At 63.0% G+C, this 24,895-nt stretch overlaps 2 protein-coding genes across 4 annotated transcripts; one reads left to right on the top strand and one right to left on the bottom strand.

Annotated features, from left to right (window-relative positions):
- Positions 1–275: 275 nt before the first annotated feature.
- ACBD4 (acyl-CoA binding domain containing 4) lies at positions 276–8,771 on the bottom strand. 3 transcript variants are annotated; one of them, XM_040617653.1, is made up of 10 exons: positions 8,654–8,771; positions 8,451–8,571; positions 8,286–8,370; positions 8,083–8,203; positions 5,408–5,521; positions 4,100–4,206; positions 3,162–3,312; positions 1,627–1,778; positions 1,186–1,230; positions 276–863 (listed from the first exon to the last, which is right to left on the bottom strand). In XM_040617653.1, the coding sequence occupies exons 1-10, from the start codon at positions 8,721–8,723 to the stop codon at positions 753–755; spliced, it is 1,077 nt and encodes a 358-aa protein (XP_040473587.1). In that variant the 5' UTR covers positions 8,724–8,771; the 3' UTR covers positions 276–752. The 3 variants fall into 3 exon arrangements, with proteins under 3 accessions (XP_040473587.1, XP_040473588.1, XP_040473589.1); XM_040617654.1 differs by lacking the exon at positions 5,408–5,521; XM_040617655.1 differs by lacking the exons at positions 3,162–3,312; positions 4,100–4,206.
- Positions 8,772–12,418: 3,647 nt separating this feature from the next.
- Positions 12,419–24,838, top strand: PLCD3 (phospholipase C delta 3). Its single transcript, XM_040617286.1, has 16 exons — positions 12,419–12,641; positions 15,453–15,614; positions 16,694–16,922; positions 17,003–17,132; positions 17,687–17,912; positions 18,556–18,757; positions 18,856–19,000; positions 19,082–19,234; positions 19,310–19,453; positions 19,627–19,662; positions 20,154–20,313; positions 20,926–21,042; positions 21,138–21,286; positions 21,808–21,943; positions 22,687–22,836; positions 22,918–24,838. Exons 1-16 carry the CDS (start codon positions 12,539–12,541, stop codon positions 23,004–23,006), a joined length of 2,331 nt encoding a protein of 776 aa, XP_040473220.1. The 5' UTR covers positions 12,419–12,538; the 3' UTR covers positions 23,007–24,838.
- Positions 24,839–24,895: the final 57 nt, after the last annotated feature.

Here is a 24,895-nt window from a genome sequence, read left to right as displayed (position 1 = left end):
CCGGCAGATGCCCATGGCCGCCCTCCCCACGGCGGCACTGCCATCTGCCGCGTGTGGTGGTGGGGACCCCAAGAATGGGGATGGGACCCCAAGAATGGGGATGGGACCCCGTGTGGGAAAGAGAAGGCTGGGGTCTGGGACAGCCTCCCCCCCGCAGCAAGGACCTGGCAGCTGCCCTGTCCTGCCAGCTGCCACCATGCCCCTCTGCCCAGTGCCGGGACACCGGCGTGGCCCTGGTGACAGCTGTCCCCTCCCTGCAGCAGCGCAGCTGGGGCTGAACTGAAAAGGCAACTTTAATTCTGGCAGGTTCAGATGTTCAAGCACTGCATGGAACCGGTCCCTGGGGGGCTGCGGTTGCCGTCCCCTGCCCCCCACCCAGCACTGGGCCCACGGTGGCGGCAGGCAGCCAGTCCCTCGGTGTGTGGTAGCAAGGGGATCCCCAGGGATCCCATCGGGGCAATCCCACGCCCCGCTCCCCGCAGGTGGCTGGTCCCTTCGCCATGCTGGTGGGGCTGGCGAGACCCTGAGAGTGACAGTGGCAATTGGCGGCACACGGTGGCTCCCCCCCCTCCTCGGGGCTGGGGTCCTGGCCCACAGGAGATCCTGTGGTTGGGTGAGGCGATTCCCTCGTTGATCCTGTGGTGCTTCCCCAGCTCGCGCTAAGCAGAATGGGGAAGGAGCAGTGGTGGCAACCTGGCAGGGCTGTCCTGCGCCCTGTCCCAGGGCCAGCGGCGGCGGCAACGACGAAGTGGTCACCTCTTCCTGCCCTGCCAGTGGCGCAGCAGCCACTGGGTGACGAAGGGCCAGGTGATGAGGAAGAGCAGGGTGCGTGGGGAGACCGTCAGGGGCCACGAGGACATCGCCTGGTGAGGAGACAGACAGAGGTAGCGTGGGGAAGGGGACAAAGGTGTCACCGGTGTGACCACGCACTCTCCTGGCCCTCTGCTGAAAGGCAGGCAGCAGGCCGCTGTCACAGCCCGGCAGTTCTTGTCACATCTGTCATCCTGTGGAGGTCCTGCATCAACACAGTCGCCCCTGGTGCCTGGACAATGGGGACACGTCCCCAGGGATGTCACCTGCACCCCAGCTGAGGGACCCTTCCCCAACCTGCCTTGCCTCACCGTGACTCCTGGCCCCGTGGGGCAGCAGGGCCACCACGCAACACTGCCTCCCCCTCCGACTCACCTGTGGAGCAAGCGGCTGGCCAGTGTCAGTCCCAGCTGCGTCCCCCTGTGAAAGAGAGAGGTTGGGGTGCAGGTGGGGCTGGGCACCCCTTCCCAGCCCCCATGTCCCCGTGAGAGGGAAGGAACGGGCAGAAGCGAGCCTGCTCAGGGCTTCTGCAAGGGGTCTGGCCAGGCCGGGATGCCGGGGGCAACGGGAATGACAGAGGCAGCAGCTCTCTGCCTGCACCTCAGCTCCCTGCCTGCACCTCGGGGTGGATCAGAGCAGCACCAGCCTCCGCCCCGCCGGGATGTGTCACCAAACCCCGAGGTCCCTCCACGCCTGGGCTACCCCAGGCTGCCTGTTTGCAGGGCCCAGAGCCAAGCCCCGACAGCCTGGCCTACACGGGCACGGCGGCCCTGCCAGCCAGCATCGGCGCGCAGCAGCTCCCGGCACAGCACGTACCTGCGCGGAGGTGAGTGTCTCCAGCTGGCTCAGGCGCTCCAGCACTTGCCGCATGTCGTCCTGCAGGGCCTGGACAGTGCTGGCCACGCGGGTGTCCAGCTCCGCCAGCAGCCCCTGGGTGAGCTCAGGGCCACTACCAGTGAGCCAGAGACCTGCGGGGCACGAAGACGGGACCGCTCAGGGGTGGCAGGGCAGGCAGCGAGCGCGTGTGGCAGTGCTGCCCGCTGGGGTCAGGCAGGGCAGGCTGAGCCCCGCCTCACGCTCCCCTGGGACCCCCGGGCTGACCCAACAGTGAGCCGTGGATCCCACCAGCTGCCTGCGCCGCACCACAGGCTGCCCGCACGCTGCCAGCCCTGCCCATGCTGCCGCTCCTCCTGGCAGAGCCGGGAGCTCCCAGCCCAGCCCGGCAGCCCACGTCCCCCTCCACCAGCCGGCACCAGGCCCGTCCCTGGGGACACAGGCCACCATGCCGCCCCATGGCAGCAGCTGACCTCCAGCCCACCGACGCAGCAGGCACGGCGGCGCATGTGGGTCACCTCGCCTCACCTGGCGAGGGCAGGGTGCCAAGGGCCCGGCAGGACGCCTTGTCTGCGCAGCTGCCTCCCTGCCCGGCCCTCGGGTTTAGCAAAGGCCCCAAACCAGCCCGGCTGCAGCCCGGCAAACACCCGGATAACCTGTGCTGCGAGCGGGAGACGGGCAGGGGCTTGTTGCCAGCCCCCCTGCACGGGCACCCAGCCCAGCCTGGCTCTGTCGGCCCCATTACAAGTTACCTTCCAAGGTCAAGCAGCCTCGGGGGTGTTTGTGGAAACATTAACGGCAGGGAAAGATAAGGGTGAGATGGGTGGGCTGTGCCCAGGTGAGGCAGCAGCTGCCACCCCGGGTGAGGGTGACAATGCCACCCAGGGGTGCAACCCCCCCCCCCCAGCTGCACCTGGGGAAAGCCGCAGAGGCTGGCAGGAGGCTCCTTGTCCCCTCTCTGCAGTGGCACAGCTTGGGGCCCGGCTGTCCCCAAACGCCAGCGGCAGCAGGTGGCTACTGCAGGTGCAGGGTGTCCCCACGGCCAGCGCCTCCAGGGACACAGGGCCCAGCTTCACCCTCTCCGCGCCAGGGTGAGCTCCCCCGCAGCACACCCACCCAAAGGCACTAGGCACAGACACCGGCAGCGGGGGCCACGGGCAAGCGCTGGGCACAGCCGGGTGGGGGTCTGTGCCCCCTGCCACCCACCAGGGAGGAGCCAGTCGAACATCCTCCAAATTTAGGCAATTTAGCACCGTTGTGAGAAACGGGCAACACAGGGCAAGCGTCCTAAAGACACCAAACTGCTCGGGGACCAAGGGGTGAAGAGAGCAGATGCTCGGGACTTCTTGCAGCTACTGAATGCCCCCCACCCGGGGTCCTGGAGCCAAACGCTGTCCCCTGCTGTCGCAGCCCTCACCTCTCCACCCCCTGCACAGCCCCCCAAACGCCTGGCCCTGCTAGCCGGGAGGTGGGGGGGAGCAGCAGGAAGGCGCGCAGGAGCCAAACGCTGCACCCACCTCTCTCAGAGCCAGGGGCTGCGAGGCCAGCGCTGCTCCTCCCCTCTAGTCTTCTGCTTCCCTGCCGCTCTCCCTGCCCAGCGCTGCGAGGCCCTGGGGGCTCAGGCCTGGCCTGGCCACCATTTGGGGAGAGACCCAGCGGCTGCCCAGCCTGTGCAAGGGGAAAGAAGAAGGGCCCTGAGACCCCCGCTCCCCTCCCTGGGGGCTGCGGTGGCACGGCAGGTGATGTCAGGGTGGCGGTGGTGTCTCTCCCCCTGCCCCATGGTGGCATTTTTGGTGGTGGAGGGCGCACGGGGCTGAGTGAAGCCAAATCCCTCCGGCAACACCAGTCAGCACTTGGTATCGGAGGCTGCAGAGCCCCAGGACCCCGGAGGGAAGCGAGGTGCCCAGGCTGGAGATGGCGAAAGAGCCCCGGGGAGAAGCCAGGCGGTTTCCTCCCCCCTGCCCGCCAGGTCCACTGAGCCGCACCATAGCAGCGCAAGTGCTGAATGCTGCTGGTGGCAGCTGCGCCGCCCTGGAGCGGGGAGCAGACCACAACTGCCAGGGGTGCGGGCAAGGGCCCCGCACCAGCCCTGCCGGAGGCTACTGGCCTCACTCAGCCTCAGCAGCCCACCAGTGCCCCTTGTTAGAGCCACGCTGCAGGACTGAGGGCGGCTGTGGGTGGTGCTGGGGCACAGAGGGCTCCTCAGCCTCCCCTCGGCAACAGGGACCTGGCTCCAAGAGGCACACAGAGCACAGAGGGGTGCAGCCAGATGGCCCCGTGGGTTTGGGGAGCCCCGCCAGGCTCCCAGGATGGTCCCAAGCAGTGGCATGCAGAGCTGGGGGAGCCAAGGTTACGGAGAGATTGGCCTGTACAGGGCAGGCAGGGCAGGGCTAGCAGCAGGCAAAGCCTCTGCTGTGCTGCGGCTGGACCCCAGCGCTTCCCAGCCCTCCATTACCTGCTCAGGCTCCATCTGCTCCAGGGTATCGCAGTACACATCCCCCTCGGAGTCACTGGTCACCTGGCTACCCTCAAGTGCCTCGGTGGCAGAAGCCAGCCCACCTCCTGGAAGGGAAGGACACGGCTCAGCCGCGGGCAGCACCGGTGGGGCAGAGGTGTTTCAGCCGTGTCCGAAGGGCAGCAGAAGCTCAGCGCAGCCACAAGGCAATAGGTCCACAAGTGGGAAAGGCGGCAGCATCTGCATGCACAAGGTGAGGCAGGAGGAGAAGGAAACTGAGGCACAGAGGGGGAAGGAACCAGCTGTTACTACTGCCCAGACCGTGGCCCTGATCCAAGGATCCAATTCCCCCTTCTGTCCACGGTGTCGCAAAGCCCCTCGCGGGCAGGCATGCCCTGACACAGTGCCATTTTATGGGGGGTTGCTCTGCCCACATGTGGGGAGAGGGCTGCTGTGGTGGCCAGCCAAAACCTCGGCATGGTGGGGAGCCCCTCCAGCAGGATCCACGGTCCTGGCTGCTCTGGCAGGGAGCGGGGACTGTTTGCACAACACCAACTGCCCCCAGCACGGCAGCACACCCCACTGCACAGGCAGGGACAGTGCCCAGCCCCCTGCGTGCTGCCAGCCCCGGCACACTCGAGGATGGAGGAAGGGCATGGCCTGGACACAGGCACTTGCTCAGTGACCATATATGCTCCTCTGGGGGAGGACCAGGATGGCAGCAGGAAGAACGCCTCCCCAGAGCACCCTACCCAACTCCAGGCACAGCGAGAGGCCTCTCTGGGGTGGGAGAGCCACGTGTGCCCTCAAAGCAGGCAGACGGAGTGGGTGGGTGAGGGTACGAGGGGCTCTACAAGCCAGGACCAAGGTGTTAGCCACGGCACAGGCAGGGAGGGCTGGGGCTTGGCACTGGGGCTCCCAGTGCCATGGAAGGGGTGGACTTGGCTTGAGCAGAGGGAGAACATCCCCTCCCAGAACATGGACCTTCCAGGGTGATGTTGTCCCAGTCCACAGGGCAACACCCTCGCTTCTCACTGTGGTTTAGCAGAATCAGGCCCCTTTGCACAGGTAAGAGTAACAGTCAAACCAACACACCCAGGGTTACCCCGGCATCAAGAACAGCCCTGAAAGCCAGACCCAGGAAAAGCTCCAGCTCGCTGTGACTCAGGCAATGCCTGAAACACCAGCAGGATTGGACCAGAGGTGCCTGAAGCCAACAGCTCTGTGGGCGGATGGAGGCTCAGCCCTACCACCAGCACCTTCTCCACAGGGTCTCTACCAGGTGCTGGCCACACCAGGGAGACCAACCTGGCACGTGCTGCCCATTCTGCTGCTCCCTGGGCAGGGTGTCTTCGGGGCGCTCTGCGGCTGGGCTGCTCTCTGGGTTGTCCTGGCTGGGGTCTGCTGCCCGCTCCTGGCTGCCTGCAGGGAGAAGGGGCAGAGGAGAATTAAAGCACTGCAGGTGATCCTGGCAGCACGGGCTCTCTGCAGGCTGGGCTTGGCACTGCTTCACTGCCAGAGCGGCTGGGGGACATGCTGATGCCGGGCAGAGATGGAGAGGGGTTGGCTCTGTTTGACAACGGCCCAGGAATCAACACAAACTCAAACGGTCAGCAGGGTCTGCCCCATGCAGGCTGTCTTGCTGGCCCCCGTCCACCAAGCCTCTGCAGCAGCAGGCAGGGGGATCAGCACTGGCCAGCAACTGGGTAAACACCAACGAGTGACGGCCACCGTCCTTGTCCCCTGGCAGGGCACATGGCACGCCCTCGGTAACTAACAGAGCCTAATGCAAGAAACATTGGCTGGGGACAGCCTTGTCCAGGCAGCACACGCTGCCATCACCTGCGATGGCTTCCAGCAGGCAGCAGCACCCCAGGGAGGGCCTGGGGCAGCTGCCAGCCCAGCGATCCAGCCCTCCCCACCACCCCACGGAGTCCGTGGGGTTAAGCCCTGCCACACTTTCAGCAGCCTGGGACTTTGCTCCCTGCTCCTGTCCTGGCAGGGATGTGGCAACGCTGCCCTGCCTGCACATCTCCACCATTTCCAACCCTCCTTCATCATTACGGCAGACCCACGGCTGTGGTACCCCTCAGAGCCCAGCCCAGGTGACTGAGCTCCCTGAGGGTTTAGCCCGCACCCCGCACTGGAGTCAGTGCCGGGGCCGCTCTGCTCAGGGAGCGCCACCGTTCCCAAATCTCTCCTCGGTGTGTGTGCTGTGACCCACGGTGGGGGGGGTGCAGGCAGGGTCCCGTCACCACACACATCACCATGTCAGGACAGGCCTGGCTCCAGCACCGGGCCCCCTGTGCCTGCAGGGCTGGCAAACAGCATCAGGCCCACGCATTAAGGGCTTAATTATTGGTTCCCAGTTGCTTCAGAGTCTTGGTGTACACGTACAAGACACTGGTGAAAGCTCTGCTGACTGGAAATTCATTGGGACCCCGAATCATTCACGATTTGGGCTCCAAGTGCCACTTTACAGTGTGTTGACTTCGGAAATACATAAAACCAAATCTGCCCAGAGTGCCACCGTGCAGCACCTCTGTCCCCAAAAACCTGCACAGCTGCCAAGGGCCCCACACCTGCCATGCTCCACTCTCACCTGCCACAGTGTCTAAAATCACCTTTCTCCTTTGGATGATCAGTAACAAAGCTACAACCGCACAAAATCTATGTGTGGGTTTGAGGACCTTTAACACAAATGACTCAACAGCTTAAGAAGTTCAGCAGTTTAAACCAGCGTTTCAGGCACTTTGGGCTCACTTGCTCCACAGACGCTACCAGGTTCAGATATAAGTGACTGTGTCATTTATAAGTGACGCTGATGCAGTACGACACTCCCAAGTGGGAGTTTAGACCCAGCCTTTATGTTCCAGAGAAAAATTAAGTCTATTTGCCTTTTAAAAGCATTATGCATCAAAATGGAGAACAAAAGCGCTGGGGTACCACAGGAAGGAGCAGCCATCCTGAGGCCAAGCCTTACAGGCATGTTTTTGACATCCTTGTTGGAAGCAGGAGGTGACAGTAGCTGTCAAGTGCAGGACAGATGCCTGGGGACAGGCAGGGAGGGAGTCTATTTGTCAGTGCTCTTCCAGCATTAGCAAAGCACTGACAGCTTACGCACTCGCTGTGAATATACCCTGAAAGATCATCTGCTGCTGAGCTAATCTACTGAAGATGCTGCACAGCCAGACCTCCAGATGTGCAGTGTTTGGTTTGCTCTGCAGTAGCCGACACCTTTCTGAACCACCACAACCAGCCCCTCGCTCCGTTGGATGCTTCTCACAAATCAGATACACCGAGGACTGCCTTGCTCCAGGGGTGGGACAGGTTCTCAGATACCTCCCAGCATAAGGAGGTATCTGAGCAGCCACAGGCATGGAAAAGGCTGGGAAGGACTCTTCTCTAGCACAAGGCTGTCCGGGTAATCCCATTTCTCAACGCCAGTTTCTCCACATCCACTCTGCTGCAAAAACTAGCCAGCCTGTTCAGATGTTTACATCAGATGATCCAGGCTCCCTGTACACAGCCTGCCCTGACCGTAAGCGGGCCAGCACCAAGACAAAGCACAGCCTCCCTGCAGCAGCGCTCCGTGGGAACCAATCCCTGCTCTACTGTGTACAGGGATCTGGGCCAAGGGGCATTTGGAAGCCAAATCTCGAGTTCTCACTTCAAAGTTTCGCAGAGAAAGCCCAGACTGAAGAGGCACCTCTATCACTTGAAGAGACACTTGATTGGTTGTGCTCAAACAAGCAGCTCAGCTGCAGCTGCACCACAGCAGGGGAGTCAGAAGGGACGTGGTGTGGCCACCCTATCCCCCCCTCGGGGCGTAACAGAAGGATGTGCCCCGGGGGAGCACTGAGGCGATGGCCCTACCGGTGCAGAAGCAAGCAGGGAACAGCATGAGTGATGTGCCAGGAGAGAAGAGGATGGCACAGAGGTGATGCCCCAGGGACAAGCAGGGCTCAGCGACTCTCACTCACCCCCTTTCTTCTTAAAGAAGGTCTCTGGGGGCCGGGGCATGTCATGGATCACCTCATAGAGTGGCTCGAAGTACCTGAACATCTCCTCTGTCATCTCATCCATGGGCACCGTGTCAATGATCTGGGGAGGGACGCAGCTTGGGACGGGCACCACCGAGCACCCCTGAGCACCCCAGCCCAGCTGCTCTCCCTCTCCCCTTTACCTTTTGGGCCACCTTCTTCATCTCAGCCACATAAGCCGCCATTGCCTCCTCCTTGGACATCCTCCCCAGGCTGTGCCAGGCATCCCTGTGGGTGACAGCAGCCGTGAGGTGGGGAGCAGGGGGTGGACTGGACCCGAAGTGGGCCACCCCCCGCGGGGGCCTTACCACTTGTACCGGCCGATGGGGTCCCAAAAGCCGGGCCTTGGGCCTTGGCAGTGCCCCGCCGTCGCCTGCTTGTAGTAGCTATAGAAACGCAGCATTTCCTCATAGGATGGACGGTACGAACCTGCGACGCGACACGGCCTCAGCGGAGCCGGCAGCGGGCTCGGGGCGCTGTGGCCGCGGTCCCGTTCCCGGCCCCTACTCACCGCTTCGGGGCAGCCCTTGGATAACCTGAACGGCAGCGCGGAACTGCGCCCCGCAACCCGCCTCCTCCATGGCGGCGCCACCGGCCCCGGCACTGACACCGGCCCCGCTGCGTGCCTCTCTCCGTGAGGGGAGAGTGGGGGCCAATCAGCACCAGCCTTCTATTGCCCCCCCCCCGCGTCGCGCCCAATTAGCGTGCCGCTTGCGAGGGGGCGGTGCTGCCCCTTTCCCGCCCCCTCGGTCCTGCTGCGCCGCAGCCAATGGTGAGGCGCGGCGTGCGCGCCCCCTGCTGGGTTGGTGTAGAGCGTGCCGCAGGCCGGGCCGCGAGGGACGGTCCCACCGTGACGCCCCCTTGCGGGCTACAGGTGGTACTGCAGTGCAGAGGTCCCGATCGGTGTACCGGGACCCTGTGCACCGGGACAGAGAGCCCGTGCACCGGGATCATGACCCTGTGCACCAGGACCATGACCATGTGTACTGGGACAAGGACCCTGTGCACTGGAACTGTGCACCAGGACCGGGACCCTGTGCACCAGGACCATGACCCTGTGCACTGCGACACTGGGTCAGCAAGCCCGTGCACTGGGACCGTGCACCTGGATGACGAGCGTGTGCACTGGGAGAGTGCACCAGGAGAGTGACCCTGTGCACCAGGACTATGCACCAGGGCCATGCACCGGGAGAGTAACCCTGTGCACCGGGGCAGTGCCAGGACAGTGCACCACACGGTGCAATGGCACAGCACAAAGTGATAGTGCGCCAGTGCCCTGCGATAGTGACCCTGTGCACTGGGATAGTGCACAAGAACAGTGCAATGGGGCAGTGCACTGGGTAACGCAGCGAGACAGTGCACCAGTGTACCAGGAGAATGAACCTGTGCTCTGAGCTGTGCTCCAGCACAGTGCAGTGGGGCAGTGCTCCCGTGCACAGGAACAGTGCACTGGCATAGTGCAGTGGGATGGTGCAACAGGACAGTGCTCCGGTGCAATGCACCAACAGTGTTGCAATGCTCCAGGACATTGCACCAGGGCACGGGGTGATGCACAGGGACAGTGCACTGGGACAGCGCATAGGGTGTTGCACTGGCCCACCTGGGCTGTGCAGCAGGAGCACGCAGCCAGGTGCCCTTGACAGTGCAGCAGTCCTGTGGGGTGATGCAGTGGGGCAGCAGGGCAGGGCAATGCTCTGGGGCACTAGGAAAATCATCCAGGATACTGGGCCACTCATGGGGACAGTGGAGCTGTACACTGTGACATCAGGACAATGCACTTCAACAATGCACCAGGCATGGGGACAGTGTGCTGGGGCCACATACCAAGGGCTCCAGGGGAATGCACTGGGACACCAGGATATTGCACTGGGAAACTGGGACATTGCACTGGAGCAATGTCACTGAGGCACTGGGCAGGGGCACAGTCCTGTTGCATGGGGCAGGGGACAGCTGGGTTCTAGCAGAGCAATTGCTTACTGTTAATTATCGAACTATTAATTATGATAGTAAGGAAGGGGCAAAATCTGGAGTCCTGAAGCCCCTGGGGTGAAGCTGCTTCACCCTCTGCTCTGAGGGCTTTTCTTGAAGGCAGGGTGCTCTGGGGACATGGGGGACGTAGGGACATGGGTGACCTGGAGGTACAAGGTGCCCTGGGGCTGCAGGATGTTCTGCAGTTCCCTGGGGTCCACCTAGATCTGACCCTTGCCCAGGGCTGGTTGCTGGGAGGGGGATGCAAAGCAGCTCTCAGCAGCCCCGTGCCATGCTCCATCATTGCCCCATGCTCCTGTTTTCCTACAGTTTGGGCAATTTCCCTTAATCCCACCTCTAAATCCCAAATCCAAGTGCCCTGCCCCAAACCTCCTAATTCCTACCCCATGTACCCTGGGGAAATATTTCCTCTATAAATTCAAGATCCAGAAAAAAAAGCAGCAAAGGTTTTTAAACCTCCTGCCATTTCTGAGCTCTGACTCAGGATTTCTGCTCCGGGACAGCGGCGCGGCCTCGCTGGCTCTGACTCACTGCAAAAACCAACCCTGAATCCCGAGCAGTGATTCACAGGGACACGTGCTGTGCTATAAGCGGCCAGGAATGTGAGTTGCTGCTTTCCATGGGGCTCCTTCCAAATCGCTCACAGGGGCTAGAAAATAACAACGCCGCGGGAGAGGCAGAATTGCAACCAGGGTTTATCTTTGCTGTGGATTTTGCAGCGAGAGGTGTTTATCCCAGTCATTACACCAGGTCAATGCATCCATTGCTGAATTCCTGGCAATGCAATTCCCATAGGAGGAAGAGCACTTGGAGCCGAGCCCAGTTACGGGGTTGCAAGTGCATTTTTGGGGTGGCTGTGGCTGCTTACCCTAAAGTTTTTCAGCAAAGCAAGATACATTTTGTATAAATAAATTCAAAATGTTTTGCACCTCCTGGGGTGGTAAGAGCCTCGACCCAAACAGAACAGGGCACTGCCCTCGGCTGGGCTGTCCCTGGTGAGAAATCCCTGCGTCCTCGTGTTCCCAAAAGATTCGGGGATGGCTGTATCCACCCCGATACAGCCAAGGGGCTGCCCAGATGTGTCCCCAGCTGTCCAGATGTTGCGTGGGTTGCCCAGGTCTTGAACTGCAGCACCTAGATACTGCCCCAGGCTGCCCAGATGTTGCCCTGCATATGCAGGTGTTGCTCCAGGTTAACTAAAGATTGTCCCAGGGGTGCCCGGATGTTGCTCTGGGCATCCAGGTGTTATCCCAGTATAGTCATACACTACCCAAGATGCCGAGATGTTACTCCAGGGTGTCTAGATGTTGCCCAGGATACACAGATACTATCCCATTCCCCGCCCCCACCCCAGATTCCCAGATTTTGCCCTAGAATGCCAGATGCTGCCCTGCATGTACAGATGTTGCTCCGGGACAACCAAAGATCACACAGGGTGCACAAATGTCACCTCAAGGTGCCCAGATGTTGCCCTGAATGTCCAGATGTTGTTCCAGGATACTCAGATATTACCCAGGATGCTCAGATGTTGCCTTAGGTGTCCAAATGTTGCCCCAGGATACTCAGGCATCACCCAGGACACTCAGGCGTCACCCAGGGTGCCCAGATGTTGCCCAGGGTGCCCAGACGTTGGCCTAGGCTGCCCTGCCACCACCTCTGGGTGCCCAACTGTCCCACCTGGGGTCTGGGCAGCTGTTGGCAGTGCCACCGCCGCCCCAGCCCTGGGGAAAAACACCGCTGGTGGAGGGTGTCCCCTGGGTCCCCACGGGCGGTACCGGGGTGGGACTGGCAGCAGGCAGCTGTGTCCCCCGAGCAAAGCGGGGTACCTTGGGCAGCTCTCCGGTGCAGGCAGACCCCTGGGGGAGGTGGGGACCCGCAGGCTGTTGCGGGGGGCCAGACCGGCCCTTCGGGCTGTACCCGGTGCAGTGCGGGACCCCCGCCTGGTGCCGTACAACCCAGCGGCTGCACACCGGGACCCCATCCCATTCCCGCTGCAGAACGACCCCCGGTTCAGACCGGCCGGACCCATCCCGGTGCAGACCCGTCCCGGTGCAGACCCGTCCCGGTGCAGACCAGACCCCGGTGCCGACCCATCCCGGTTGCCGACCCATTCCGATGCCGGCCCGTCCCGGTGCCGACCACCACCAGCAGCCACCGCTCGGCCCGGGCCGGCACAAACAGTTAACGCCGGCCGGGCTGAAATGTGGCTCCTCCCGGTACCTCCCCGTGCCCGGCCTCGGTCCCGGCGGGGCCGCCCAGCCCCAGCCCAGCCCCAGCCCCGGCCGCCGCCGCCGCTCAGCCCGGCTGCACCGGCTGGGGGCACCGCCGGGACCGGGAGCACCGGGGGTACCGGGGACACCGCCAGGACCGGGGCTACCGGGAGCACCAGGGCTACCGGCCCCGCACCATGATCTGCGGCAGGAGGGCGCGTCCCACCGCCGAGCAGCCCCGCACCCCCCCGGACGTCTCCGGTGGCCCCCGCCGGCCCGGCAGAGCCTTGAAGAAAATGGGTGAGTCCTGCGGCCGGTCCCGGTGGGGGAGGAACGGGAGGGAGCAGGAGGGAACGGGGGACCAACGGGGCGGGCAGGGGTGGGGACCGGGCTGAAACTCTGCCAGCGGGCGTCCCGGGAGGGATCTCCGTGGCTGGAAGAGTCCCCGAAGTGGATGGGGAGCCCCATGGCAGGATGGGTCCCCATAGCTCGAAGGGGGTCCTCAGGGTAGCCAGGGTCCCCATGCAGGAAAAGGTCCCCGTGATTGTGTGAGGTTCTCACATGAGGAGGGGACCCCATGGCCATGAGGGTCCTCATACCAAGAAGTGTCTCCAAAGTGGATGGGGTGTCTCTCGGCAGGGATGGGTCCCCGTGGCTGGGAGGGGTCCCCAAGGTAGCCCCGGAATAGCTATGTATTGCTGCAGATGTTGGGGGGCAGTGGGGTCAAGGTTTGGCCACATCACAGGTGACAAGAGCCCTCCTGTTTGGGGGTATTCGTTGCCCCCAAGGCTCAGCTCCAGCTCTCTGGGACCCTCACCTAACACCCTGCCTCAGTTTCCCCACTCGAGCCTGCTGCCGCAGCACTGTCGGCCAGGGCTGACCCTGCAGCAGCTTGGTGTGGCACAGGAAGGGGAGGGGGTGCCTGGGGGGAGTCAGGGTCGCAGCCAGGCCCGGTCCTGTGTGGAAGCAGCAGGCAGAGCAGCGGTTGTGCCGTGGGGGGAGGGCTTTGCTCCCACTGCCGCACTGGCCCCGCGTGTGGCTTTGGGCATGCAACTATATGCCCGGAGCTGTGCTTGCTGCGGCCATGTGTCTGCTGCAGCTGTGTGTCCCTGTGTCCATCCGTCCGTGGGTCTGTGCATCCACATGCTTGTGCACTCGTGTATCCACGTGTCTACATGTCTGTGTGTCCTTGCATCAGCACATCCATCTGTCCCTGCGTCTGTGTCCGTGCAGCCGTGTATCCATACATCCCTGCATCTGTATATCCGTGCATCCCTGCGTCTGTTCATATGCCTGTGCACCTGTGCCCCATGTGCTCGTGTGTCCGAGCATCTGTATGTCCGTCCATCACATGTGCCTAAGTGCCTGTATCCATGCATCTGTGCATCCATATACTTGTGCATCCATGTGTCCACACATCCAGCTGTGCACCCATGACCTCGTACGCCCGCATGTCCGACGATCTATGTGTCCACCCGTGTATCCATGCGTCCATGCATCTGTGCATCCATATGCTTGTGTATCCATGCACCTGTGTGTATGTACCTGCCCCCTGAAGGGGTCCTCAGTCCTGCACCATGGACAGGATGTGACAGGCAGGAGTGATGGCAGCTGGTGGCTGCGTCCCCAAGGCCATGGCTGGGGATGCCCCTGCTCAGCCCCATACGCACCGTTTCCAGCCCAGGAGCAGCGCCCGCGGCCAGAGCAGGCATACAGGCTCTGCGGCTGTCCTTAAGGAGCGGTTGCCCAAACAAAAGGAGGAAATAACTTCTCTCTGGAGAATAGATGGAAAAGTCCCAGCCCCTCTGTAAGCCCTGGGTGGGCGTGGGTCCGCATGTTCCCTGAGGCCACCCTGTCATCATTCCCAGCCTGACCTCTGCTGCCAGCACCACCCTGGCACCCCCCACGTGGGATTTGTGCAGCTTTTCTAGGATTTAGCAGCTGGGCTCGGCGGTGTGAGCAGGGCTCTGCCACCACGCTGCTAGGCCCTGTCCCCCAGCCGGCCGCACAGTGTCCCACAGGGGCCCGGTGGCAGTGGCTTGTCCTGTCTGTCCTCACCTGTCTGCCCTGTCCCATCGCATCGCATCCCATCCTGTACCATCCCATCCCATATGACACCATCCCATCCCATCCCACCCCACCTCATCCCATCCCATCCCACCCCACCCCATCCCATCCCATCCCACCCCACCTCATCCCATCCCATCCCACCCCACCTCATCCCATCCCATCCCATCCCACCTCATCCCATCCCATCCCACCCCACCTCATCCCATCCCATCCCACCCCACCCCATCCCATCCCATCCCATCCCACCTCATCCCATCCCATCCCACCCCACCTCATCCCATCCCATCCCACCCCACCCCATCCCATCCCATCCCATCCCACCTCATCCCATCCCATCCCACCCCACCCCATCCCATCCCATCCCACCCCACCCCATCCCATCCCATCCCACCCCATCCCATCCCATCCCACCCCACCCCATCCCATCCCATCCCATCCCATCCCATCCCATCCCACCCCACCCCATCCCACCCCATCCCAAACTATCTGTCCTGTCCCATCAGTCTCCTCATGTCCCGTGCTGCCCTGTCTGCCCTGTCCTATCCTGTGATATCACATCCCATCCTGTCCCATCCTGTCATGTTTGTCCTGCTCACTCTGTCCCATCCTGTCCTGTCCCATCTTGTCCTGTCATGTCCTGTCTGTGCTGTCCCATCATGTCATATATGCCCCATCTCATCCCCCTCTCCTGTCCATCCCATCCTGTCCTGTCCCACCTCTCCATTCTGTCCCATTCCACGCTGTGCCATTCTGTCCCATCCATCCCATCCCACCCTGCCCTGTCACACCATGTCTGTCCTGTCCCATCTGTCCCATACTGTCCTGTCTGTCCCACGCCATCCCACGCAGCCCACCCCACCCCATCCCATCCCACCCCATCCCATGGGATGTGTGGAGGTGTACACACGCAGGCGTGCACACAGGTATGCACTGAACTCCCTCCACTCCCACCCAGTCCCCACTCAGAGCCTCCAGTACCTCCCAGTGCCCCCCAGTTCCCCTCAGTAGCTGTGCAGGGTGCCCACGGGCTGGTCCCCCCAGGCCTGACGGAGGATGAGGACGTCCAGCGGATGCTGCGGGGATCCATTTTCCGGAAGATCAAGTCCCGGGGGTGCCCCAGGGAGCGGCTCTTCCGCCTGCAGGAGGACGGGGTGACGGTCTGCTTCGAGGGGCGCTTTGGACGCACTCGCTCCCGGCAGAGCTGTGAGTGCTGGCGCTGGGGACCGTCCCGCGGGGGCTCAGGGACCCTGGCCATGTCCTGCACAGCCTCAAGCTGCAGGGAGGGGTTGGGACCTGGGCAGCACCCCAAACCTGCCCATGGGGACCTGGGCATAAGCCAGAGCTCAGACCCCCACCCAGGATGGGGACCCCGACCCTGACTCTCACCTGGGACCCAGAGCCCATCCCAGGACCCAGATCCTAACCCAGGACCTAGCCCGCAGCCTGGGACCTGGACCCCCACCCTGAGATCCAAACCCCCATGCAGGACCCCCACCCAGGACCCAGCCCCAGCCCCAGGACCTGGACCCCTACCCAGGACCAAGTCCCCAACCTGGGACCCGGACCCGCATGTGCAACCCAGACGCCCACCCTGGGACCCAGACCCCAATCCAGCACCCAGCTCCCAGTCCAAGCGCCTTGCCCACCCACTCCAGGCCCCCCCTCCAGACCCCAGGCTCCGGTCTGGGACCTGCACCCACAGCCTGGGACCCAGACCCTGACCCACGATGTAGACCCCAGTCCAGAACATGGACTGCTGCCCAGGACCTGGACCCCAGCCCATTGCACCCAGTGCCTCCCAGTGCCTTCCAGTACTTCCCAGTGCACCCCAGTGCATCCCATTACAGCCCAGTGCACCCCAGGCTGAGCCCCCAGAGCTCACACCCTCCCCCCAACCCCCTTGGGACCAGCACAAGGTCCTGCCCCCATCCTGGCCAGACTCTGTCCCTGCTCCCCAGCGTCACCCGTCTCTTTCCACCCCCTCATCTGGATGAGTGCCCAGAGCTGGCACTGCTGCAAGACAGCTCCATCCCCCGCTGGCGTCCCTGTCCCCATCCCCACAGGGGACAGTGGCCATTGCTCCTGTCTCGCCTGGGATTAGCGGGTTAAGCCCGGCTGCAGCATCAACAGAGGCCAAACCCCAAGTCCCTCGAGGTGCCCCTGGGGACACGCGGGGTGCTCACCAGCAGCCAGGATGTTTTGCAGGATGCTCATGGGTGGGGAAATGCTGAGGGACCACCTCCATCCCCGGGGTGGCCCTGTCACCACACCTGTCCCTGCAGTCTCTGTGATGCACATTGAGGGGGTGCGTGAGGGACACCAGTCAGAGGGTCTACGCAAGTACGGTGCCGCCTTCCCCGAGCAGCACTGCTTCACCCTCGTCTTCAAGGGCAAGCGAAAGAACCTTGACCTGGCTGCCCGGGGCGAGGAGGACGCCCGCCACTGGGTGCAAGGGCTCACCAAGCTGATGGGGCAGCTGCAAGCCATGAGTCAACCGGAGAAGCTCGACCAATATCCTTTGTGGGAGGCTTGGGGACAGGTTGGGGACAGCTGTGGGGGTGATGCTGGGTGGTTTCCTTACCCCGGTGTAGCTGGATCCATGGGGTCCTTCAGCGAGCAGACAGGAACAAGGACAACAAGATGTCTTTCCGAGAGGTGAAGAGCATGCTGAGGATGATCAACATTGACATGGATGATGTCTATGCCTACAAGCTCTTCAAGGTACTTGTCCAGTGCTCCATCACCCACTGTCCCCTGCTGCTGTCACTGGGAGGGAATGCTGGCTCCTCCTCTGCCTTCCCAAGTGCAGAGAACTGTCAATCACACCCAAAGCCACCCACCATCATCAAAGGTTGGGTCCATCACCAATGGTTGGGTCCCATCGTGAGCGTGAGCTCATGACGGGGTGGGGTGAGCTGCCCCCACCACTGCTGTGTAGGTCCCCAAGGTATGACGTTTTCCCCCCATGGGGTGCTGTCCCCATGGTCATCTCCCGAGGTCCCTTTTCAAGTGGGGAAGCTGAGGGATGGTGCTCTGCTCTGCTCCATCCCACACTGTAGGGTCAGAGGGCCATGGGTGGGGACACAGAGGGGACATGCCTCCCATCCCCCTCGGCACAGTCCATATCTAAGCCCTCATGCCAGTAGCTGAGCCCCTGCAAACTCATCACACACGCTGCCCACCCCAGGGGACAGGCAGGACGAGATGGGGTGGCCGTACCCCTCCCTCCCCACGGGCAGGGGACGGTCCCTGAGGTTGGGCTGTGGCTCCATCAGGAGTGCGACCGCTCAGGCGATGAGCGGCTGGAGGGCCGGGAGCTGGAGGAGTTTTGCCGACGGCTACTGCAGCGGCCGGAGCTGGAGGAGCTTTTCAGGCGTTACTCGGGCGAGGACTGCATCCTGTCGGCTGAGGAGCTGCAGGATTTCCTACGGGATCAGGGCGAGGATGCCAGCCTGCGCCAGGCCCGTGCTGTCATCCGTGCCTACGAGCTCAATGAGAAGGGTAGGGCTGAGGGTGCTGCCCAACCGGTGGCATGGATGCTGCTGGAGCCGAGGGAGGTCACAGATGGCATAGGGATGGGGGTCTGCGTAGTGGTGTCACCCCCCAAGCTGCTATGGGTTCCTCCAGAGCTTGGATGAATCTCCCCATGTCCCTTACCTGGGGTGGCACCCGGTGTCAGCACTTTTGTTGGCGCCTGGTGGACGTGGCACTGTGGGGACTGGGGATGTGAAGTGGGGGTGGAGAGCAGGTGGACCTCCACATCTCCGGGGTGATACAGTGCCAACCCTAGCACCAATGTGGCACTACCAGGGGACATCCATGTCCCTCGGGTCCCACCACGGCAGGGTGAACGTGGCACTAGAAGGACAGAGGATGTCAGGGTGGGGACAGGGAACTTCCACATCTCATGGGTGCCACCATGCCAGGTCCAGGGTGAATGTGACACTAGCAGGATGAGTGACATCAGGATGGAGATGGGACACTCAAGGGAACTTACGTGTCCCCTGGGTGCCACAGTGCCAAGTCTGGGGTATACATGGCACTGCTGGGACACAGGGGACACCCAGGTGAGGACAGTCCCTGGTGTGCCACCCTACCAGCGGCATGCCAGCCCTCTGCAACACCCTGCCACTGTGCCCTGCAGCCAGGCAGCAGGACCTGATGATGCTGGATGGCTTCATGATGTACCTCCTTTCGGCTGCTGGTGACATCCTCAACCAGGAGCACACCAAGGTGCACCAGGACATGAGCCAGCCCCTGTGCCACTACTTCATCTCCTCCTCCCACAACACCTACCTGACTCGCAACCAGATTGGTGGCACCAGCAGCACCGAAGCCTATGTCAGGTGGGTGCCCCTGGTCAGATGCTCCAAGCCTAGATGATCCCATGGTTCAAGGGTGCCAGGGTGGCACAGGGACTCATCCAGCGATGGTGCGGTAGCAGGGCACTGATGGCAGGATGCCGTTGCGTGGAGCTGGACTGCTGGGAGGGCTCCGATGGGGAACCTGTCGTCTACCATGGACACACACTCACCTCCAAAATCCTCTTCCGTGATGTCATTGAGAGCATCCGCGACTATGCCTTCAAGGTGAACCGGGTGCTGGCAGCCCTGGGATGGGTGCTGGGTGCTGAGCGCTGAGTGCTGAGCGCAGCCTGTCCCCATCCCCAGCGATCACCCTACCCTGTCATCCTGTCCCTGGAGAACCACTGTGGACTGGAGCAGCAGGCCACCATGGCCCAGCACATGAAGGCCGTCCTGGGGGACATGCTGCTGACACAGCCACTGGAGGGGCAGGACCCCCATGACCTCCCATCCCCAGAGGTAAGGCCACCTGCCCACCCACCATCGTGTCCCCATATCCCCTCCGAGCCCTGAGCTTGGCCCTTCCTCCTGCAGCAGCTGAAGGGGAAGGTCCTGGTGAAGGGCAAGAAGCTGCCAGAGCTGTGGCATGAGCCCCAGGGTGTCACATCCCTTCCACACAAGGAGGAGGAGGAGGAAGAGGAAGAGGAGGAGAAGCTGCAGGAGACAAGCAGACAGCGGGTAAGGGGCTTTCCTAGAGCTATGGTGCTGGGGAACCATGGCATCGTGGTGGCCCTGGAGGACCACGGCATCGTGGCAGTGCCATGGGACCACTGTGTCCCAGCAGTGCTGGGCCCCGGGCAGGTGGGCACTGCCAGCATCCGCTAATGCTGCCCCACTCTCTCCTCTTCCAGTCGCTGCAGTCACTGCAGGAGATCAAACCTCTGCAGGTGGGTTGTGTGATGGAGCTGGGTGGGCTGACAGGTTGGGTACCATGGGGGTGGCGAGTGGCTGTCACTGGCTGGCAGAGGGGTCTGAGCTCGGGTACTCCTCAGCTGTGCCTCTCTCCTCCCCCGTTGGGCTGGGTGCTCCATTTCTAGGGTCTCCACCATCTTGGGGTCTCCGTTGCCTGGGGAGGGGGTGTTCTCCGTTGCCTCAGTTCTCCATCACCTCAAGGTCTCCATCACTGCAAGTTCTCCATTGTCTTGGGTTGTCCATCACCTTGGGTTCTCCACGGCCTCAGGGTCTCAACCTGCTTGGGTCCTCCATCATCTCAGGGTCCATCACTCTATTGTTTCAGGTTCTCCATCACTTTGGGGGTCTCCATGGCCTTGGGGGTCTCAGCACTCAGCACTAGCAGGGTAGGGGAGTCTGTAGACCCTTAGGCAGGCAGGTGGCCACCAGAGCCAGGGTGGCCCTGACACCACGGTGGCTCCTGCAGGCCAAGGACGCATCACAGGTGGCCCCGGAACTGTCAGCCATGGTGGTATACTGCCAGGCTGTCCCCTTCCCTGGCCTGGCCCGTGCCCTGCGCCACCCTCGGCCCTATGAGATGTCCTCCTTCAGCGAGAGGAAGGCTCGGAAGCTTATCAAGGAAGCGGGTGAGGGCAACAGGGTGGGGATGGGGCAGAGGGGCTCCATGCTCCTGACCTCACTGGGATGCGGGATGGGGCTGAGACTGGTGGGCTCTGTCACCGGGGTGGCTCCGTGGGTGGTGGTCACGGGTGTGCTGGCCTCAGCTGGGCTGCTCTGGTCTAGGGGCAGAGGACAGGGTGAGGGTCACAGGTCCAGGGTCAGGGTCTGCCATAAGGGTCTGGAGTCAGGGCTTGGAATGGGGCATCTGGGTCCAAGGTCAGGTCTGGGGTGTGGGGCTGGGATTAAGGTCAGGGTCAAGGTCTACGGTCCAGGGGGTCAGGGTCTGGGGTCTAAAGTAAAGGTGTGGGGCCAAGGTCAGGGTCCAGGGCCAGGGGTCTGCGCTCCAGGGCTTGTATTAGGATCGGGGTCAGCATTCGGGGTCTGAGGGCTGGGGTCAGGGGTCCAAGGTCAAGGCCCAGGGTCGAGGTCTGAACCTCAGGGTCTGGGTCCCCGCAGCCGGGCAGGCTCTTGTCCACGTCCCCAGGCACACAGGTGCCAGCAGGACACCATCACCTCTGGCAGGGCCCCACGCCGGCACCCACGGGTACCGCGGCCCCACTCAGCCACCCCCCCCCCAGGCCCGGCGCTGATCCGGTACAACACCCGGCAGCTCAGCCGCGTCTACCCGCTGGGGCTGAAGATGAACTCCTCCAACTACAACCCGCAGGAGATGTGGAACGCCGGCTGCCAGCTGGGTGAGACAGACAGACCCTGGGGGGCACCCCATGAAATGGTACCCCCCCTCCGGAGCCGTCACCCGCCCTGACACCCCATCCCCCTGTCCCCACAGTAGCCCTCAACTTCCAGACGCCGGGCTACGAGATGGACCTGAACGCCGGGCGCTTCCTGGGCAACGGGCGCTGTGGCTACGTGCTGAAGCCCCCCTGCCTGCGCAGCCCCCCCGGAGAGGGGCCCCACCACCTGGCACTGCATGTCAGGGTGAGGGCACCCCACTCCCCCCCAGCCCTGCACCCGGGTGGGTGCCACCTGTGTCCCTACTGACACCCATGACATCCCCATTCCTGACCAGGCGCCACCAACCCCATGCCCAACCAGGTTCCACCCGTGTCCCTTCTGGGTGCCACCAACCCTGTGTTCAGCCAGGTGCCACCCACATCCCTTCAGGGTGACACCAACCCCATGGCCAGCCAGGTGCCACCCACATCCCTTCAGGGTGACACCAACCCCATGGCCAGCCAGGTGCCACTCGCATACCTTCTCCTGGGTGCCACCAACCTCTCTTGTGGGGACACTGACCCTGTCCTCACATCTGTTTGGGTACCATCGATGTCCCTGCTCTTGGGTGACACTGTTCCCATCCCCATACCTGGCCAACTGCCTTCTCCTGGGAACGTCAACCCTGTTCTTGCACCCACCCATGTGCCACCCAAGTCCCTTCTCCTGGGGCCCACCGCCCCGTGGTGCCCTGTGCTGCTGGCCCCAGCACCCTCTGCCCCCAGGTGATCACAGCGCAGCAGCTGCCCAAGCTGAACAGGGAGAAGGGGAGCTCCATCGTGGACCCCTTCGTGCGGGTGGAGATCCACGGCATCCCGGCTGACTGCAGCAAGCAGCAGACCCACCACAAACTCAACAACGGTAAGCGCCTGCCAGGCCACCACGGCCCGGCCACCAGTCCACGGGGACACCCCAGGCACCTGGTCCCCAGGGTACTCCAGCACACCCCGCCCTCAGGAGCACCGCAGGGCCCCCGGATGCCTAGGGGTGCCCCAGGACACCCAGTCCCTGCAGACACCCCAGGACACCCGATCCCTGCGGACACCTCAGGGCACCCAGTCCCCAGGGGCACCCCAGGGCACCCCAAGGCACCCTGGTCTCCAGGGCTGGCCTGATCCTGGGGGTACCCCAGGGCACCCTGATGCCAGGGGGAGGCAGGCCCCTCGGGTACCCAGCACCCCAGGCACCTGCTGCCCCCTGCACCCCAGCTGCCACCCGCAGTTGAACCGGTGCCCAGGGCATCCCAGTCTTCCCAGTACGCCCCGGTCTCGCAGTGCCCTGCCCCCAGCACAGCCCGATTCCCACGGTGGCAGGTTCCCAGCACATCCCAGTCCCTCCCAGTGCTGCTCCATTTCCCCAGTATACCCCACGACAACCTCAGTATGCCCGACGCCCTTTCCCCCGGTATGCTCTACCATGGTCTCAGCAGGACCCCCGTTTCCCAGTATAGCCCAGCCCCACTGCAGCACCCACCCCCACTCCCAGTCTGTCCCAGTCCCCACACCCCCAGCGCAGGACGGCAGCCACGCCAGGGCAGGGGCGAGCACGCTGGAGGCTCAGGCTGGTCCCTGCGTGCGGGGCGGTGAGCGGTCGCGGTGCCACAGGCTTCAACCCGCGCTGGGAGGAGACGCTGAGCTTCCAGCTGCGCGCGCCCGAGCTGGCCCTGGTGCGCTTCGTGGTGGAGGACTACGACAGCACCTCCTGCAACGACTTCGTGGGGCAGTTCACCCTGCCCCTGGGCAGCATGCGGGAAGGTGGGTGGGTGCCCCCCCTGCCACCCCCTGGGGATGGGGACGGTCCCCCCCCACCCGCTCAGCTCCCATCTCTGTCCCCAGGGTATCGTCACATCCATCTGCTCTCCAAGGACGGGGCGTCCCTGTCCCCCGCCACGCTCTTCGTGCACATTCGATGCAAGAGGCTGTGAGATCCCCGGGGTCCCAGCCCCCCACGCAGGGGACAACATGCTCCTCCATGGGCTGGGCACCCTCCTCTGCCACAGACACCCTGCTCCCTGCGCGGGGACACTGCTCGCCTGGCCACGGTGACGGCAGGGCTGGTTGGGGGACTCAAGGGGGCAGGGGACCCCCTCCATGTCCCGTAGTGCCACCCTATTTGCTGGCTCCCTCCTCCCCTCCCTGGCTGTGACCCCGAGGGGACAGAGACATGGTGACAACAAGGAAAGCCCAGCATAGCCCAGGGAGGGTGGGACGGGTGGCAGCAACCCCCCAAAATCACCACCCTCAGACATGCTTGACCCCAGCCCGTCCCTGGGCTGCAAGGACAGTACCACCATGAGGTCCCCAAGGGGACCCTGCCACCGTGTGCCCACAGCATTGAGCCTCTGCTTGGCTGGGGGCCCCACTCCCAGCCCCCTGCTCCAGCACTGGAGACAGTCACAGATTTATACCCTGTTGTCAAGCCAGTTGAATAAAGGTTTTATTTTAACAGAACCTGTCCCGGTGTCCCAGTCACCTCCCAGGGCCCGTTGCAGGGGGGAGGGGCAGGACAATATGGGCCTGGGGGGGGGGGGGGAGGGCAGGGGAAGGGCTGAGCCTACCCCAAAACACAGCACTGCCCCACAGAGCTGCCAAGCACTCATGGCTGCTGCTCCCATGGGGGCTGGGGAGACTCTGAGCAGCCCTCAAAACTGCCACAGGGACAGGGGGAGGGTCCCACTGGACACCCCCTCCCCCCTGCACCCAGCCTCCCCCAGCCCAGGACACCGACAACAAAGCGGGGACACAGGTACTTGCATAGGTGACATGGGACCCCAAGCAAGGGGGATGCAATGGCGCTGCTGGGGGGGACGTGATGAGCTCCTGGGTCCCCCACTGAGGCCCCGCAGGTCCAGGCCAGGGTGGGCAAAAGCCCCTGGGGTCCGTGGCATGCCACGACGGGGACACAGAGGGACAGGGAGGCATGGGAGTGCATAGATGGGGTCTTGGCCTTGGTGTGCAGCTTTGTAAACCTTTGGCTGGGAGGGCAGGAGCATCTCAGAGCATTTTGCAGACATAGTTCACATCACAGCGGAAGGTGGCAGGCTGCCCGTGTGCTTGTTTCCCGAGATATCTTGATAGGATAAAGGTTTCCATGAAAGAAAACATTTCATTTACCTTGGAGGTTGCCATACCATGAGATGATGAGCCTTGTGGAAGAGGCACCAGGGCGGCTGAGGAGGCTGAAGTCCCGAGGCGATGCAGACGGCGTGTCGCAGGGCAGTCACGTGCATGTGTATCCGTATTTCCATGCTTCCAGAGGAAAACAGCCGAGCAGAGCCCTGAGGCGCAGCAGCAGTGGCAACAGTGACGGAACAGCTCCCTGATGCCCGCAGCCCCAGCGTTACAGGGGGTGGCAGAGCGGAATGAGCCCCAGGAGTCTGAGCAGAGCAGGGTGGGCCAGACAAGCTCTGGAGGCAGCAAAGGGCCGAGTCCCCCCGTATCTTTGGGCGTTGCTGCTCCTTGGCGCAGCACTTGCCCTGTTGAGCAAAGGGTTCGAGTCTCCAAGGCTGGGGAGGAGAAGGGACAAGGCATCGCTTGCACAAATAGCCCTTAGAAAGAAATCTCGACGTGCTCCCGGCTGACGGTGCCATCCTCCCGCTCTAGGCACCCATGGGAAGGACGGAGTTTAATGGAGGAGGGAGCAAAGTGGGGGGGAAACAGCCGAGCAGGGGACAGAGCGCAAAACACCCTCCAGGCAGGCAGGAGGGCTCGGCAGCCCGGCCACCGTGTCCCGATGGAGCGCCGAGCCATGCGGCACAGCAAGCATCTACCTCAGACGGCCCTGTCGAGAAACATCACTGTCCAGCAACCTGGA

Source organism: Falco naumanni, chromosome 18 (genome assembly GCF_017639655.2).
Source record: "Falco naumanni isolate bFalNau1 chromosome 18, bFalNau1.pat, whole genome shotgun sequence".
Classification (NCBI taxonomy): domain Eukaryota; kingdom Metazoa; phylum Chordata; class Aves; order Falconiformes; family Falconidae; genus Falco; species Falco naumanni.
Note: the sequence above shows the minus strand (reverse complement) of the source record. Positions and strands in the feature narration are given on the sequence as shown.